General features: G+C 41.9%; 1 protein-coding gene across 1 annotated transcript; it reads left to right on the top strand.

Annotated features, from left to right (window-relative positions):
• Positions 1–1,167: 1,167 nt before the first annotated feature.
• On the top strand, positions 1,168–17,797 carry LOC135514126 (rho-related BTB domain-containing protein 2-like). Its single transcript, XM_064937353.1, is given in 12 exon segments — positions 1,168–1,448; positions 4,251–4,452; positions 4,797–4,900; positions 5,013–5,198; positions 5,434–5,661; positions 5,663–6,375; positions 6,565–6,683; positions 6,885–7,035; positions 7,297–7,385; positions 7,557–7,662; positions 7,820–7,948; positions 16,798–17,797. Coding segments are annotated over 12 exon segments (2,205 nt in total). The 5' UTR covers positions 1,168–1,383; the 3' UTR covers positions 16,911–17,797.
• Positions 17,798–18,311: the final 514 nt, after the last annotated feature.

The raw sequence follows: 18,311 nt of genomic DNA, 5'->3' as shown, positions 1-18,311 counted from the left end.
GGATGGACAAAAATCCTTTCTTTTTTTTCCTTTCAATTTTCAATAGCACTTACACAAAGCGTGCCATGACTAGTATAAATACCGCTTAAAATTGTAGGATATTGCAATGATAATATAAAAAAGTTTTTGTCCATCCTCCCCTGATTCTGAATATATAATTTTCATCTTCATGGCACGATTTGTCTAAGAGCTATTGAAGATTGAAATCCGAAATCGTATTATTTAAATAAAAAATACTTTTTTATTTATTTAACCTTCGTTTAACTAGGCAAGTCAGTTAAGAACAAATTCGTATTTACAATGACGGTCTACCCCGGCCAAACCCGGACGATGCTGGGCCAATTGTGCGCCGCCCTATGGGACTGCAGTGACGCCTCTTGCACGAGACGCAGTGCCTTAGACCGATTTTTCTCTATCTGATTCAGAATTTACCATCTTCATAGTCATGGTACGCTTGGTTCAATAGCTATTGACGAGAGAAAACTGAATATAAAACAAATTTAGACTCAGTATAATACTTTTGTTTTTTCCTTTCAAAATGATTTCCTTGCGATATTATTTATTTAGCTCTCAATGGTTTGAGGTTATTCATGTTTTGCTTTCAACATCATTATTTTTGTTTGCAATACTAAGAGTGTTGTTCTCAATTTCAAAATGTTTGTATTAAAGGCACAAAAGTAATTCCATACAGTGAGCTCTGTGTTTGGTCGATCCCTGAGTCCAGGTTGCAGCAAGTGATCATAAAATCGAATTCAAATTCCAGGACCAGAACCATATGGACTCACAGTGCCACACCATGGCAGTCATAGCAACGTGTAACTGGTAAGTCCAGTCATCACATTATGTTTGAAATAGTCTACAGTTTTATGAGGTAGTTATACTAGTTGATTGCTTATTTTAGACATGATCTTTCAAGTTGGGGCATAACCTTAATCATTATATGTCACATAGGCCTACAGTAGCCTAGCTGAGTCTGTCTTTACATTAGAATGTGAGCCAAAAGTTACAGCAGCTAAATCGGCTAGCCTAGGTTTGGAATGGGATTTTCTGGAGATTTGGGATGGACCAAGGTTTTGTAATGATTGGGGTTTTTTGTTTGTGCGCGTGCCTCTATAAAAAGCTACGTAGGTGACTGGAGGTAGTTATTTGACGCTGCGTGGCGGAGGCTGGAGCTGCTGTTGACAGTACAGACAGACTCAACGCCCACCACTGTCCTCCGACACACAGTGAAGATACGTTTATTATTTTTACCAAGTGGGGTTTTCTGGTGTCTTGAGCGGCTGGTCGCCTATATTTAATCCACTACATTTAACATTGCTGCGAAGATGAAGTTCAAACCAGGCTACGGTCAGGGAGGCTACGGTCAGGTGCAAGCTGCATCCCATGGAGCCCTCTTCTTCTCGGTCTCAAACATCGGTCAATCCGATGCACCACTTCCTTATGTTGCGGTAAGGATAGGCCAATGGGTCCGTAACCTATAATTATAGGCTGTAATTATCGAATACTTTGGCATGCACCTCAATAACACAAAATGGCACAATAAGGAATCGCTGGGTGTTACATAACGTAATGCAGTGGATCCGAATGACCAGTGACTCGGCTTGGTGGAAAACGCTTTCGTAGCAACCTGGGTGAATGTTATTAGCTAAATCCTTCTTAAATTGAACGTATGGTGAGTTCTTGGAGCGGCTATATCATATTGTAAAGACGCTATCATATGATCTATATGGCTATGTTATCCATTGAACGACAGCCTCTGAAATAATGTGGATTTGGGGCTATGATCTATCAAACTTAGGCTACTAGTTATGACAGTCTGGTTTGCATCTAAAGCTACTTAACTAAATGGTCATAGGCTCAAATCATAGGCTCAAATATACTAAATGCATAGTATAACTAAATAAATACGGCCTTCTTCCCTGCAGATAAGATAGGCTAGTGCTAGACTTGCATATTTTATGCCATAGCCTGACGGACAGTTGGTGGCCCCGGCATTAGACAAAGCGAGGTCTGAACTGCAGCTAAAGTGCTGGGTCAGGTCTTGCTGATTGATGACGGGACTATCGTTATTTGCTAAACGCAGTCTGCTTCAGACCGTGGCCAACATGCCAAACGAGACAGAATGGCATTGGACTAAGGAATATATTCTGCCAAAACAGTAGCATGATCTTCAGTGATCCGGTAAACTGGCAATCCACCCCTGACTTCAGTGTTCGCCGACGTCCAAGATCCCCGCCTTCTCCCATTCTGTAACTTAATATTGGAGCTATTTCATATGAATTGGCGTGCATTTTGAGATAGCACTGTGAGACGATCCAATTATAGCCCTATATTGGAACTCAACCCACAGAGACCAAAAATACCTACACAGCAGTATACACTCGAATTTCGTCGAAACTCAAACGTCATCAGTTTCGCGTGCTCATTGTGAAAAAGAGTAACGTTGTTGCAACTCATCGTTCCGGAGATTGACTGGGTGTGCCTTTTTATAAATGAATATCAAGAGGCAGATCGGAAGGACAACTGGTATGTTTTAATAATTGGCTTTCATTCACATGTGAAATTCTAATTTCCCACGGTATAGGGGCTGGCTTGGTATGCTATGCTATTTTGTTGCCTCATGGTAAGTCTGGCTGAGTCTTGACACATTGTTTACATTTTGCGCGTGGCTGTCAGTCTACTAGGGTTCCCCAATCGGTAGCCTGCGGACCAAATTCGGTTTCTGACCATATAAAAAAATAATGTATAGCCTACTAAATATATATATTAAACAATTATTCCCACACATTAATAGATAGACATATGTGATCGTATCCCAATGTAAATCAAAGTTAGAAAGTATTCTGTTTTTGTCAAATACTATAGGCTACCAATTTGGGATTCTTGCAGTCTAGTAGCCTACAAATTATAACGATGTTCCGGCCCCCGAACATCCGCTCAAGGAAAAATCGGCCCACGGCTGAATGTAATTGGGGACCCCTGGTAAAGCTTATTCAGTTGCCATTACGATAGGTCTATGTTCTGTCAATCTATTGCCCATTGCATGGGTGGTAGCAGGGTATGACATAGAAGTAAATCTGGTTCCCTTGGAAACTGAATAACGAGATCAGCAACCACCATTTTCGAGACGTGAGGTGAGGAAAAATAACAATTTCCTATGTTTACCAATTCTCTCAATTTTATTTAGTCAGTGCAGCCTTATTTGTAGATGGAAGATGTCTGTCTGTCAACTTACGTTCCACATGACCATTTTATTGGATCCTACACTGACCTACGGTTAGATAGTTTTCTAGGCTTGCTAAGAAGCTCTTAGACACTGCAAGGGAGGAATGTTTATATATGACTGATGGTGTACATTAATCAGAAGACAGATGTTGGTGTGAGTATTTTTGTTTAAAAAAACAACACTATTATTCTGCATTGCCAAGCCTATTGGTAAGCCCATGGCTGAATTTACTGAATGACATGCTTTGGTTTCAAGCGTTTTATACAGGACTGTGATTTCAGCTGGATCCTTGCATAATGTCACTCCCTGCGGTCTGTTTTATTTGATCAAAGATGTATCTTATGGGGTAACAATATGAATCATACACAATTTTGTTATGTTGAAAATGGCTTATGTTGGAGAGAGATTGTGATGCTATTACACCTTGTCCGGGTAAATGTAATGTCCTCTCCTGTCAGTAAAACTTGATATTTTAATCTGTATAAAATGACAAGACTCAGATCCTGCCTGAGTGTAACCAAGATGAAGGACAAATTGGGTTAGCAGTCTGTGCTTAATTTCAGGAACACACCCTACTTGACTTCCAGAACTCTGAAATCCCCAGGACGTCTGTTAAAATAGAAGAGTAAGGAATGTCAGGGACCTTCTGAATTGGCACAGGCACTCAGCCAGGCAGCAACATTTTGAATGCAGTCACTTGACCGACCATTGATAGCACTGTATACAGTGTGAGCAATGCAGATGAAGCAGAGTCCGGGCTTATTGCAATATTGATCCCTCATGCAGTAGTGATCAGAAGGAAGAATTAATTGATGGGGTCAGAGGGGTCGTGATGAAGTGTAGTGTTTTGAACAAGCTCCTCAGTACATCTGATATTTGATCTCCAGTTTGATTGCTTTTGCATTGTCAAGAGGTTAACCTGTAAGTTTCAATGCACTGTGTACTACACGTATATAACTAATAAACAAACTTGAACTTCGTCCTTTGGCATTTGATCAAACTCTGCTTTTCTCTGCCCTGACAGGCCCCAGTTGATGGATTCTGACATGGACTATGAGAGGCCAAACGTTGAGACTATCAAGTGTGTGGTGGTAGGGGACAACGCTGTTGGGAAGACCCGCCTTATCTGTGCCCGGGCCTGTAATGCAACACTGACTCAGTACCAATTGCTTGCTACGCATGTACCCACTGTCTGGGCCATAGACCAGTACAGAGTTTGCCAGGAAGTGAGTAGTGGAGTAATCTTTTTTGATTGTTATTTAATGAAAATCTTTATCTATTTGTCTGTTTTTTATAACATGTCTATGTTTTAGATAATGACCTTGCTGAGGAAAGGTGCAGCTGCATAGACTGAAATGAAGTGTTTGATCCACCAGCCAACTTGACAGTGAAGGAAAATAATACTGAAATGCTCTATTTTAAGTGCTACAGTTGTGTAAAACCTTGTTGCACTTTGATTAACCTGCAACACACAATGTTTACCTTGGACTTAGCGCATTAGACTAGTGTTAGTTTCACACCCTGCTGGTGGTAATGTACATGGATGTCATGGGTGTGTCTCTCCGGTCAGGTTCTGGAGCGATCTAGGGATGTGGTGGATGAGGTCAGCGTGTCGTTGCGACTCTGGGACACGTTCGGGGACCATCACAAGGACCGACGCTTTGCATATGGAAGGTGAGATCAGCTGACCTCGTTGTTCACTCATACGAATCATGGAACTGGTGCAGTGTAAACCTAGTGGACATTTCCTCTCTGTCCCTCCCGTAACCCCACTCATCACTTGCAGGTCGGATGTGGTGGTTCTATGTTTCTCCATCGCCAACCCCAACTCCCTGTACCATGTAAAGACCATGTGGTACCCTGAGATCAAGCACTTCTGCCCCCGGGCTCCAGTCATCTTGGTGGGCTGCCAGCTGGACCTGCGCTATGCTGACCTGGAGGCAGTCAACAGGGCACGACGGCCACTAGCAAGGTGCCCTACATTCAACTACTAAGTCCAGTGGTTTCAATCTCAAACAGTGCTTTTCAACTCAAGCATCTCAATTGAAATTTGATAGCTTGTGATTTATATATTGATTGTGTCACCATTAGAAATGTAGGGTCCACATTTTACTAAGATTTGTAAACGATATACACTGTTATTTACCCTCAGGTTGATGCTGCTCTGAATCTTGTTAATTTTTGGCCTTTTTATGGTCATCTTTCAGACCGATTAAATCCAATGAGATTTTGCCTCCAGAGAAGGGCCATGAGGTGGCCAAAGAGCTGGGAGTGCCATACTACGAGACCAGTGTTGTGGCTCAGTTTGGAGTAAAGGACGTATTTGATAATGCCATCCGAGCTGCCCTAATCTCACGGCGCCACCTGCAGTTCTGGAAGTCTCACCTGCGCAATGTGCAGCGGCCCCTCCTCCAGGCCCCCTTCCTGCCTCCCAAACCCCCCTCCCATCATCACTGTACCACCTCCCCCCACCACCACTGAGGAGCATCCTGGCCGTCTTCTAGAGGACCCCCTGTGTTCCGATGTCATCCTGGTCCTACAGGAGAAGCAGAGAATCTTCGCTCACAAGATCTACTTGGCCACGTCCTCCTCCAAGTTCTATGACCTCTTCATCCTGGATGCCCGACCTGAGGAGTCTGAGCGGCCCACGCGCGCCACCGCTCTGTCTGGCCGCGAGATGCTGATGCGTGCTGCAAGCTTCGATGTGTGTGAGAGCACTGACGAGGGTGACAGGGCCAACCTGCGGGCCTGCACCAGTGATGGAACCCTGAGAGACTCTGAGGGAGGCCGGAGGGGCAGACTGCTGTCTACCTTGAGCAGAGCTTTTGTCAGCATCCAGGAGGAGCTGGTGGATGACCCAGTGACCTACAACCCCAGGCCTATGACCGTGGTGTACATGGACCAGTCCATGCAGCTGGGGCCCTTCCGCGCTGTGCTGCGATACCTGTACACAGGCCAGCTGGATGAGCACGAGAAGGAGCTGATGCACATTGCACACATTGCTGAGCTGCTGGAGGTCTTTGACCTGCGCATGATGGTGGCCAATATTCTTAACAACGAGGCCTTCATGAACCAGGAAATCACCAAAGCCTTCCATGTACGACGAACCAACAGAGTCAAAGACTGCCTGGCCAAAGGCACCTTCTCTGGTGAGAGCACATCATGTAATTCTGAGAGATTTTGTACACTCTGTGCTAAGTGTTTCCGCTCTGGGATACAGAGATCTGGAGATGGGGAAAGAACATGCTTTTAAAAAACAGGATCAACCTTTGACAGGACTTAATAAATAATAGAGGAAGAAGAAGGTAATGGCAGTATGATTTCTCTTTGTGTTTCAGATGTAGCGTTCAAGGTGGATGATGGAACGATCATGGCCCATAAGCCCCTGCTCATCTCCAGCTGTGACTGGATGGCAGCTATGTTTGGGGGGCCCTTTGTGGAGAGCTGCACCAAAGAGGTAAGACAATCCTTTTCACCCTCTCACTGGAGCTACAGTGTGTTCCACTGTTTTCTTTTCTATAACCTTGGTCTTGATCATGTGCACAATATCAAGACCTACTGCAAGTCCCCTAATTAACCAGATTAACACACATTACAATAAAATTCACTAGTGACTAGGGAAGGAACACCTGATGTTGATATGTGCCTGTTGTCTCAGGTGCTGTTTCCCAACACAACTCGCAGCTGTATGAGGGCTGTGCTAGAGTACCTCTACACTGGGCGTTTCTGTTCCCGCACTGACCTGGATGCCATGGAGCTCATTGTTCTCGCCAACCGTCTTTGCCTCCCACACCTGGTTGCACTTACAGGTCTCTAGTTGTTTTTACGCACACCCTCTTAAACAAAGCCACATCTGTTGGCAAGACCTGCACTCACTTTGTAGACACACAGAGTATAACATGCACTTACTCTCTCTTCTCTTCAAAAAGTGTCTATTAGGCTAGTATGTGTGTTCAGAGAGCTCCGTTCCTAATATTTCTGTTACTTGGCATAAGTCTGTTGTGAGATAGATTTGGCAATATAATTCTGTTGATCTAGGTGATCTCCTGTGTGTTATGCCTCTGTTACAGAACTCTACACAGTGACAGTATTAATGGAGGCTGCTATGATGGGGGCTGATATTGATGGAGATGTGCTGGTGTACCTGGAGATGGCTCAGGTAAGATTGTTCATTGTTGCAATTATATAGGTGTATATATACTTAATACTGTTTTTCTCCAGTCTCACAAGATTTTCTAATGATAATTTTTTTAACAAATGTTGCACTTTTAAATGTAAATTTATCATGTGCCGGAATAAGGTCTTCTATAATGTCTTGTCTCTCTGGCAGTTCCACTGTGCACAACAGCTAAGTGGCTGGTGCCTTCACCACATCTGCACCAACTATAATAGTGTGTGTCGCAAGTTTCCTCGAGACATGAAGGCCAAATCTACAAGTAACGCAAATACTAGCTAAAGATATGTGCATGAAACTACAACTTTCATTTAAATCTCCCATTGACATCAATGCAGGATATTTTGAGAAATTATCATTATCTTAATCATTTGTCTGCATTTAATCTTGCTAACGTTATGGCGCCATGCCTCTTGCAGACAACCAGGACTACTTTGAGAAGCACCGCTGGCCACCAGTGTGGTTCCTGAAGGAGGACGACCACTATCAAAGAGCACGGAAGGAGCGGGACAAGGAGGACTTCCTGTACCAGAGGAGGCAGTGTAAACGCAAGTGGCTCTTCTGGAACCTTCCTTCTTCTCCCTCTGCCAACTCTTCCTCTTCTGGTTCCAATGCTGTCATCTGATTGGCTCTCAGGGTACAGGCAAGGCCCACTGTGGGGATAATTTGGGAAAGTGGAGCATCAGCACTGTTGGCCAGACACTAGGCCCCCTCATTAAGGCCCTCCCGCCCTCCTTCATTTCTCTTTTTGCATCTGCAGCCAAGCTATACTCTCCCGGGTTTGCAGGGTCAGCTAAATCAAATAATGAACGAAATGAGCCTCTTTTGCTTTTTGTGTTAGCATATCCTGTCACATGGCAGTGCAGAGACCATGAAGCTAAAACCTTAAAGCTCAGTGACTTTAACCTTATGAACAAAGCAAGGTAAATGCAGGTGCAGGTGACTGCTCAATATGGTGTTGATATTCCTGCATACACCACCAGGAGGAGAACTTAGAAAGTTATGAGAGGGATTTGCATCAGGTTACAGAACTGTGATCCTAAGCTCATGATAACCATTGACTGACTTGAATTGACAACCAAGTGCTTATCAGCTGCAACAGACAAATAGCAAATACCAATGACCAGCAAACCAACATAGAAATCAATTCTCAGTGATACAACACTTTTCCCTTAAGTGTTTGTACAATCTACCAAACCAGGATGTGTACAGTACAATTGTAACCACTCCCCAAGCAGAAATATCAACAAAATGCATTATGTCTACATTATGATTAATCTATTAATGTCATGTAGGACATCGTCTTAGACCATCTTCCTATTGGAAACCACTTTCTGTACAGAATTATGTTTTAAATAGCGGCGGTTTGACTCCTTTACAGTTGTTGCATATTTGAATGTTTGTATACAACTTGCACAGCTGACGTTGATATGAGTGTATACATGACCAGTGTTCTTGTGACGCAGGGGTTAAAGTGCTCTGTCACTACTACGGGTTTCCGTCATATGGATGACTCATGAAGTTTGATAAATGTATATGTATAGTACCAGTCAAAAGTTTGGACACCTACTCATTCCTGGGTTTTTCTTTATTTTTACTATTTTCTACATTGTAGAATAATAGTGAAGGCATCAAAACTATGAAATAGCACATATGGAATCATGTAGTAACCAAAAAATTGTTAAACAAATCAAAACATATTTGTCACGTGTGCACCCTCTCCGGCCTCTAGGTCCCCAGGCTGCTCATTGTGGCGCATACCAGTCACCAGCATTACGCGCATAATGACACTCACCTAGACTCCATCACCTTCTTGATTACCTACTCTATATATGTCAATCCCTTTGGTTTCTTCCCCAGTTGTCATTGTTCCTGTTTCATGTTGGTGCACTGTTTGTGTTTAGTGTTTCTTGTTTAGTTCATTTATTTATTAAATGTAGTCACACACTGAACTTGCTTCCCAACTCTCAGTGTACATCGTTACAGAATGACGACTCAACAAAGCGAAGAATCAGGGAGTGTTTAGTTTGTTTGTTTTGGTATTGGAGGTGATGTCTGGTCCGGGTGTCTGAACCGGCGCGACATGGGAGGCCTCAGCCAGTTTGTCAGGTTCTCCTGCCTCAGCTGGCCTGACGGGTTCCCATGCCTCAGCGGGTTCGACATGTTCCCATGCCTAGACCGAGGCAATCAGGTAGGTCTCAGCCGGTTCATTAGGTTTCTGCACCTCAGCGGAGGCGACTGGTCCTTTCCAGATCCCAGGGATCGTCCCTTTGGTTGGCGTCCTGTGAATGAAACCGAATGCACCGGGGAGGGGTACTGTCACGTATGCTCTCTCTCCGGTACTCTAGGACGTCATGCTCCCCCACCTCAGCCGGATCGTCAGGTTCCCTCACCTTAGCAACCAATCCGCTCCTGATCCCCGGGATCATCTCCTTGGGCGGCGTCCTGAGGCTGGAGCTGCGGATTGGGGAGGGGCTACTGTCCCGTGTGCTCCCTCTCCGGCCTCTAGGTCACCAGACGGCTCGTTATGGCGCACACCTGTCACCAGCGTCATGCGCATAATGACACTCACCTAGACTCCATCACCTCCTTGATTTCCTGCCCTATATATGTCACTCCCTTTGGTTACTTCCCCAGTCGTCATTGTTCCTGTTTCTTGTCGGTGCACTGTTCGTGTTTCTTGTTTTGTTCATTTATTAATTAAATGTATTCACTCCCTGACTCTAAGAGTACAACGCTACAATATTTGACATTCTTCAAAGTAGCCACCCTTTGCTTTGATGACAGCTTTGCACACTCTTGGCATTCTCTCAACCAGCTTCACCTGGGATGCTTTTCCAACAGTCTTGAAGGAGTTCCCACATATGCTGAGCACTTGTTTGCTGCTTTTCCTTCAGTCTGCGGTCCAACTCATCCGAAACCAATTAAATCAATTAGGCTGAGGTTGGGTGATTGTGAAGACCAGGTCATCTGATGCAGCATTCCATCACCCTCCTTCTTGGCTAAATAGCCCTTACACAGCCTGCAGGTGTGTTGGGTCATTGTCCTGTTGAAAACAAATGATAGTTCCACTAAGCACAAACCAGATGGGATTGTGTAACGCTGCAGAATGCTGTGGCAGCCATGCAGGTTAAGTGTGCCTTGAATTCTAAATAAATCACTGACAGTGTCACTAGCAAAGCACCCCCACACCATCACACCTCCTCCTTCATGGTGGGAACCACGCATGCAGATATCGTCCATTCACCTACTCTGCGTCTCACAAAGACACGGCAGTTGGAACCAAAAATCTCAAATTTGGACAAATCAGACCAAAGGACAGATTTCCACCGGTCTAATGTTCGTTGCTTGTGTTTTTTGGCCCAAGCAAGTCTCTTATTCTTGTTGGTGTCTTTTAGTAGTGGGTTCTTTGCAGCAATTCAATCATGAAGGCCTGATTCACAGTCTCCTCTGAACAGTTGATGTTAAGTTGTGTCTGTGACTTGAACTCTGAAGCATTTATTTGGGCTGCAATTTCTGAGGCTGGTAACTAGTGAACTTATCCTCTGCAGCAGAGGTAACTCTGGGTCTTCCTTTCCTGCGGCGGTCCTCATGAGAGCCAGTTTCATCATGGCGCTTAATGGTTTTTGCGACTGCACCTGAAGAAACTTTAAAAGTTATTGAAATGTTCTGCATTTACTGACCTTCATGTCTTTAAGTAAAGATGGACTGTCGTTTCTCATTGCTTATTTGAGCTGTTCTTGCCATAATATGGACTTAGTTCTATTTGGTAAAAGACCATCTTCTGTATACCAACCCTACCTTGTCAAAACACAACTGATTGGCTCAAATGCATTAAGAAGGGAAAAAAATCCATAAATTAACTTTTAACAAGGAAAACCTGTTAATTTAAATGCATTCCAGGTGACTACCTCATGAAGCTGGTTGAGAGAATGCCAAGAGTGTGCAAAGCTGTCAAGGCAAAGGGTGGCTGCTTTGAAGAATGTCAAATATAAAACATATTTTGATTTGTTTAGCACTTTTGTTTACTACATAATTCCATATGTGTTATTTCATAGTTTTTCTTCACTATTATTCTACAATGTAGAAAATAGTAAAAATAAAGAAAAACCTGGAATGTGTAGTTGTTTCCAAACCTTTGACTGGTACAATGTGCATGTATATATCTCAGCAAAAAAAGAAACATCCTCTCACTGTCAACTGCGTTTATTTTCAGCAAACTTAACATGTGTAAATATTTGTATGAACATAACAAGACTCATCAACTGAGACACAAACTGAACAAATTCCACAGGCATGTGACTAACAGAAATTGAATAATGTGTCCCTGAACAAAGGGAGGGGGGGGTCAAAATCAAAAGTAATAGTCAGTATCTGGTGTGGCCACCAGCTGCGTTAAGTACTCCTCATGGACTGCATCAGATTTGCCAGTTCTTGCTGTGAGATGTTCCACCAAGGTACCTGCAAGTTCCCGGACATTTCTAGGGGGAATGGCCCAAGCCCTCACCCTCCGATCCAACAGGTCCCAGACGTGCTCAATGGGATTGAGATCCGGGCTCTTTGCTGGCAATGGCAGAACACTGACATTCCTGTCTTGCAGGAAATCATGCACAGAATGAGCAGTATGGCTGGTGGCACTGTCATGCTGGAGGGTCATGTCAGGATGAGCCTGCAGGAAGGGTACCACATGAGGGAGGAGGATGTCTTCACTGTAACTCACAGCGTTGAGATTGCCTGCAATGACAACAAGCTCAGTTTGATGATGCTGTGACACACCGCCCCAGACCTTCCACCTCAATCGATCCCGCTCCAGAGTACAGGCCTTGGTGTAACGCTCATTCCTTCAACGATAAACGCGAATCCGACTATCACCCCTGGTGAGACAAAACCACGACTCCTCAGTGAAGAGCACTTTTTGCCAGACCTGTCTGGTCCAGCGATGGTGGGTTTGTGCCCATAGGCGACGTTGTTACCGGTGATGTACCGGTCCTGTGCAGGTGTTACACGTGGTCTGCCACTGCGAGGACGATCAGCTGTCCGTCCTGTCTCCCTGTAGCGCTGTCTTAAGCGTCTCATAGTACGGACATTGCAATTTATTGCCCTGGCCACATCTGTAGTCCTCATCCCTCATTGCAGCATGCCTAAGGCACGTTCACGCAGATGAGCAGGGGCCCTGAGCATCTTTCTTTTGGTGTTTTTCAGAGTCAGTAGAGGGGCCTCTTTAATGTCCTAAGTTTTCACAACTGTGACCTTAATTGCCTACCGGGAGGGGGTCAAAATCAAAAGTAATAGTCAGTATCTGGTGTGGCCACCAGCTGCGTTAAGTACTCCTGCATTAAGTACTCCTCATGGAGTGTCTTTTTTTTATTTTTTTTATTTTACCTTTATTTAACCAGGCAAGTCAGTTAAGAACACATTCTTATTTTCAATGACGGCCTGGGAACAGTGGGTTAACTGCCTGTTCAGGGGCAGAACGACAGATTTGCACCTTGTCAGCTCGGGGGTTTGAACTCACAACCTTCTGGTTACTAGTCCAACGCTCTAACCACTAGGCTACCCTGCCACCGTTCCACAGATGCATGTTCATTAATTGTTTATTGTTCATTGAAAAGCATGGGAAACAGTTTTTAAACCCTGTACAATGAAGATCTGTGAAGGTATTTGGATTTTTACGAATTATCTTTGAAAGACAGGGTCCTAAAGAAGGGGCGTTTATTTTTTTGCTGAGTTTATGTATGTGTGTATATACAGTTGAAGTCGTAAGTTTACATACACCTTAGCCAAATTAATTTAAACTCAGTTTTTCACAATTCCTGACATTTAATCCTTGTAAAAATGTCCTGTCTTAGGTCAGTTAGCATCACCACTTTATTTTAAGAATGTTAAATGTCAGAATAATTATTATTTTCTTTCTTTCATCACATTCCCAGTGTGTCAGAACTTTGCATACACTCAATTAGTATTTTGGCCGATTCCTCCTGACAGAGCTGGTGTATCACAAAGCCCCGACCTCAATCCCATAGAAAATATGTGGGCAAAACTGAAAAAATGTGTGTGAGCAAGGAGGCCTACAAACCTGACTCAGTTACACCAGCTCTGTCAGGAGGAATGGGCCGAAATTCACCTAACTTATTGTGGGAAGCTTGTGGAAGTCTAACAGAAACGTTTGACCCAAGTTAAACAATTTAAAGGCAATACTACCAAATACTAATTGAGTGTATGTAAACTTCCCACTGGGAATGTGATGAAAGAAATAAAAGCTGAAATAAAGCATTCTCTCTACTATTATTCTGACATTCCACATTCTTAGAATCACCACTTTCTTTTAACTGACCTTAGACATGGAATTTTTACTGGGATTCAATATCAGGAATTGTGAATAACTGAGTTTAAATGTATTTGGCTGAGGTGTATGTAAACTTACGACTTCAACTGTATGTATAGGACAGGGGGGAATTAATATTTTGGCTATGAAAAAAAACACTCCAGGCCACACTTGAATGTCTAAAACTAGATAGAAAGCATGTAGAAATTATAATGGACATTTTAGAAAATATTTAACTGCCCTTTTTCTGGCCCACAAATAGATTTTGACAAACAAATTGGTCATTTAAAAAAACGGTGCAGCCCTCTGTTGAATTTCGAAAATCCCGATGTAGCCTTCAGGCCAAAATGTTTTCCTGCCAATCTGAGTTCAACTTAAGTTTCAGTCATGGGATTTTTTGTTGTTGTTGTTGCTTTAATCCAAGTGTGATGTGCTCTTGTGATGTGCGGCTACTTGCCAGAAAAGGGCTTTCTTTTACACAGCCACATTCAACATCTTCTGACAAGACACATGAGAACCTCAGTCACAGAGTATCGTTTAGCATTTACTTTTGGAAACGCCATCAAACACAAACGAAGCTCACCACTAGCTATTTGTTGCAACAATGGAATGTCTTTGCACTACCAAGTTGTCTGCATCCTGATGAGAAGAGCACCGAGGCCACTACAGTACTGTACACAGGTGTCTAACATGTGCTGCAAACAATCTACATGTGATTGGAGAGCTCATTGGATGAGAATAATAGCAGCACTTCAAGACAAGTTTGATAGGAAGATGGGTTGAAATTCTTAGAGCAGGGGTGTCAAACATACAGCCAGCGAGGGAGTCCATTCCAACCCAGGGCAAAATGAGTTTGACACACCTGCCTTAATGTACACTGAAGAGAAATGTGAAGATATCTGTATGTTTATCTCCCTGTTGTCATTTCACCGAAGACAACCCACAGTATTGTTTTGATTTCTAAGCATGGTGCTCATTGAATATTGAGTATTTACAGCAGGTGTGTGTGTATATATTTCAACAACAAAAAAACAAAACAAAAAACTTTACATGAAGTTGTCTCCATTACATAACAGTGCCCTTGAATTACTATAGAATGATGGTGGTAACTGACTGGAAATAATATGTATGTATAACAAAACTTGACTTGTTTCATACACAGTTATGAATGCTGCTAATTTATTATCAAAGACATTTAAAATCCATGTTTTGTGCTATTTTGGCAACTTAATGTAGTGTGATAGTCTACTAGATTTCTGTTTGTTTTATGGATAGTTATTTGTAATTTTCACATTTCTCCAAATGCTTGTGCTGACCTCTGGTTACATGTATGGCAAACTGCTTTGAGTCAAAAGAAGTGGCACTACAGCTTGGGTATGAAAATATAACCTGGAGCACCCTCCCAGCTAATATACAGTAGCCTACTGGGAAGCATATCGTTGTGAAATAATACAATCAAATAATTATAGATACTAGACAGGGCTTTTTGTAGGATATTGTAGGATAATTGTAGGATATTGTTCTCCTCCATGCATTTAGAAATTATAATCCCTTATGACATCCTCAAAATGATCTTTCCAGTCATTTAAATGCCATGAATCCACTTACAAAGCTAACATTATATCTCAAAATGTTGCTTAAATGTTCATTTAATGCAATTTGACTGCGTGTACATGGCTGCTCCGTATAATGTGTAATTTAAGGAATAGATCATGGAAGTATAGGTATGAGCACAAGCCAATAGCTTTACATGTTTAGATAAAGTTCATATGTGATGTTTTGCTCTAATCTATAATTGAAAAAGGCAGGTTTGACATATGTATCTAGTGAAAGGATAAGTCACTTGGCATACCATCCCAACTCATAACCATTTGAATCATCCTGTATTGTACTGTACATCAGAGTACGTAGGCTTGATTGTGGTCAATGTTCTGTTTTGTCAAATAGTGAAATTATTAATTGTTGTAATTGTTGGACTGAAAAATGGTTCACCGTGTTGAAATTGTTGAACTTCCTCTTTTTTTGACTGCTAAATGTTGCATCAATTAACCACTGTCTCACTCTGAAATATTGTATAAATCATATGTTTTATAGAATGTACACTTAGATCATTTGACCTTTTGATTCGGGCCTAATTCTTTCCATTAGTTTAATCCATTCCACTTGACAATTGACATTTACATGCTGTGGTTGAAATGCATTTGAGTTGATTTCTCAATGTATCCTGTTCTGCTGATGCACTGCATCCTAGAAGATACCTCATGCCTTAATGTATAGTGTGTGTGAGACATTGAATGCAGATCGTGTTACTGTGGTCTCTAGTTTGTGTGTACTAAAGATGTCAGCGTACCATGGTACTGAAGGCTTTGTGTATATGTAATTGTACATATCTGAGTATGGAATCAATGTGTGTACACTTGAGAGAATCGTGCGCTGTGCTTTTGATAGTTTAGTTAGTGTTTACGTTTATTTTCATGCTCTGAATGGAATGTTTAGTAGTAAACCATTTTTCACCATTCTAAGATCCCACTAATAGAGTAACACAATGACAAGCCCACTAGAAAACATACTCATCGGTTGGAAAATTCATCACACCCCCATCAAATGAATGCAGAGAATACCAATTCTAATTTGTTTTCTGATCATGAACTCCACTGTGGAGAAATACCAGTATTATCATTTCAATGGATGGTATTGACTTGGTGTGGGCATTAAAAGTTGGATTATAAATCAAAAGCATAGATAATGGCCAATTCTTTTCAGACTGCCTGTTACAATATGGCCGAGAAAATAAAACCAGCTTTTAGCTGTACATATTTCAGCATAGATAATAGCTGATTTTGTGCATTATGCGGGACATAGTGTTGTTAAACCCATAAATGCACAATTCATTATGTAGACTGATAGCCTTCTTCAATTTTCACTGAATTACATTATGGGGGTATGACATGTAGACCTACACAGCTCATATGTGTAGATGAGTAGACGACATCAGGTGTTAAAAATTGCAAATATATTATGACTAGATTAAAAGAAAAGCTATAACTCAGAACTTGAAACTCTTTTCCATAGGTGCTATATTCCTGCTGCAGAGAAGCATCAACCAAAGGGAGCTGGTAGCAGCACCAGGACAGGAATCTGCTGCACTATCACAATTACATAGATATAAAGAAGCCTTGTATTGAAATGTTTTTTCAGTGTTAATAGCCTGGTCTGACATTTTTCCCTCGTCAACAGGTATTTGTTTTTGTTGTTCTGGAGAGTTACAGGTGTTTGTATTGTTTGTTAAGAGCTGTAAATCTGGAGTTCTGTAGCATGTGTCCTTGAAATGTGTAAATAGTGTTATAATAAATCTAAAGTAGCAGCCTGCACATGGATGTCCCCGTTTATGATGTTATATATTGAAACTTGTCCATTAGCCAAGTAGGACGTGAGTGAACGATCTCAACTGGCACGTCTCCAGTCATTTGTTGTTGCTGACAGGCTATGATGCTGCATGTGGTCCAAGGTGTTCGAACTCTCTGGCTGCTGGGCTTTCTGAGGTGCATCAGGGATCAGGCCAGACTCTGACAAGAGCCCATTGGATGCTTCTTTGTGCAAGTAACCACTACCTTTTAGGGATGATCTAATGTGAAAATGCCATGCCCTTTTCCAATGCAGACGTTCTATAATCCTGCATTACTCAGGGATGAGATTGGAAGATTACTGCCTTGTGTAAGTAAACAACTGTCCGTTTCTTCACTGGGGGGTTAGAAGTAACTGATCGTCCCTGGGGATCGTCAACTCGGGTTGAAGATTAGCAAAGAACAGGGTTCTCCATAGATAAAATACAACTGCCTAGCCAGCGCTGAGAAAGGTGAGGGGAATCTATAATGCATCTGATTCCAAAATATCATTTGAATTATCTTCTTTATTTTAACACTAGAGTGCACTAAAGCACATAGACGTACATCAAGTCAAATTGTTATAATAATTATTCAGGCCTCAGTCAGTGAATGCAGTGATGAGAAATTTTGTTGTCTTCGGTGTGTACAATAAACATATTCATCAAACTGTTTAATTAATGAAACAACATTAGGCTTGTCACTATTTTTCACTCTGGTTTGTGTCTCTGAGGCCTTTACGTTCTTCTCCTTTGCCAGTGTTGTTATAACCAATATTGACCAGAGGGTGGTGCAAGCACCCTATATTTTACACAAATGTTTCTTAGCCTTAATGCTGAAAATGCATTGTGATTTGAAATCTCATCTTTTATATAGATTTGTTGCGTTATATACAAACTTATGTTACTGATGATTAAATGTTGATTATTTTTTAAATTAAGTTTTAATCTAAATCGTAGAGCAAATAATGAAATAATGTTTTCAGTTATCTGTTGTTACTACTCACTACAGTACAATAGGCAAATAAATTGATCACTGTATTATTCGTTTTTTTTGTGATAGATACAGGCTATTCAGTAATTCAATCATTGAACATTTTTATTTTACTGGGAATAAAATCAGTGGAATATACAGTATGATTCACTAAATCTCTAAGATCTGGTATAATATGCTTTGAAATTGTAGAGACTGGTGTATGTAACA

Source organism: Oncorhynchus masou, chromosome 25, assembly GCF_036934945.1.
Source record: "Oncorhynchus masou masou isolate Uvic2021 chromosome 25, UVic_Omas_1.1, whole genome shotgun sequence".
Classification (NCBI taxonomy): domain Eukaryota; kingdom Metazoa; phylum Chordata; class Actinopteri; order Salmoniformes; family Salmonidae; genus Oncorhynchus; species Oncorhynchus masou.
This window is presented reverse-complemented; position numbering and strand designations above follow the sequence as displayed.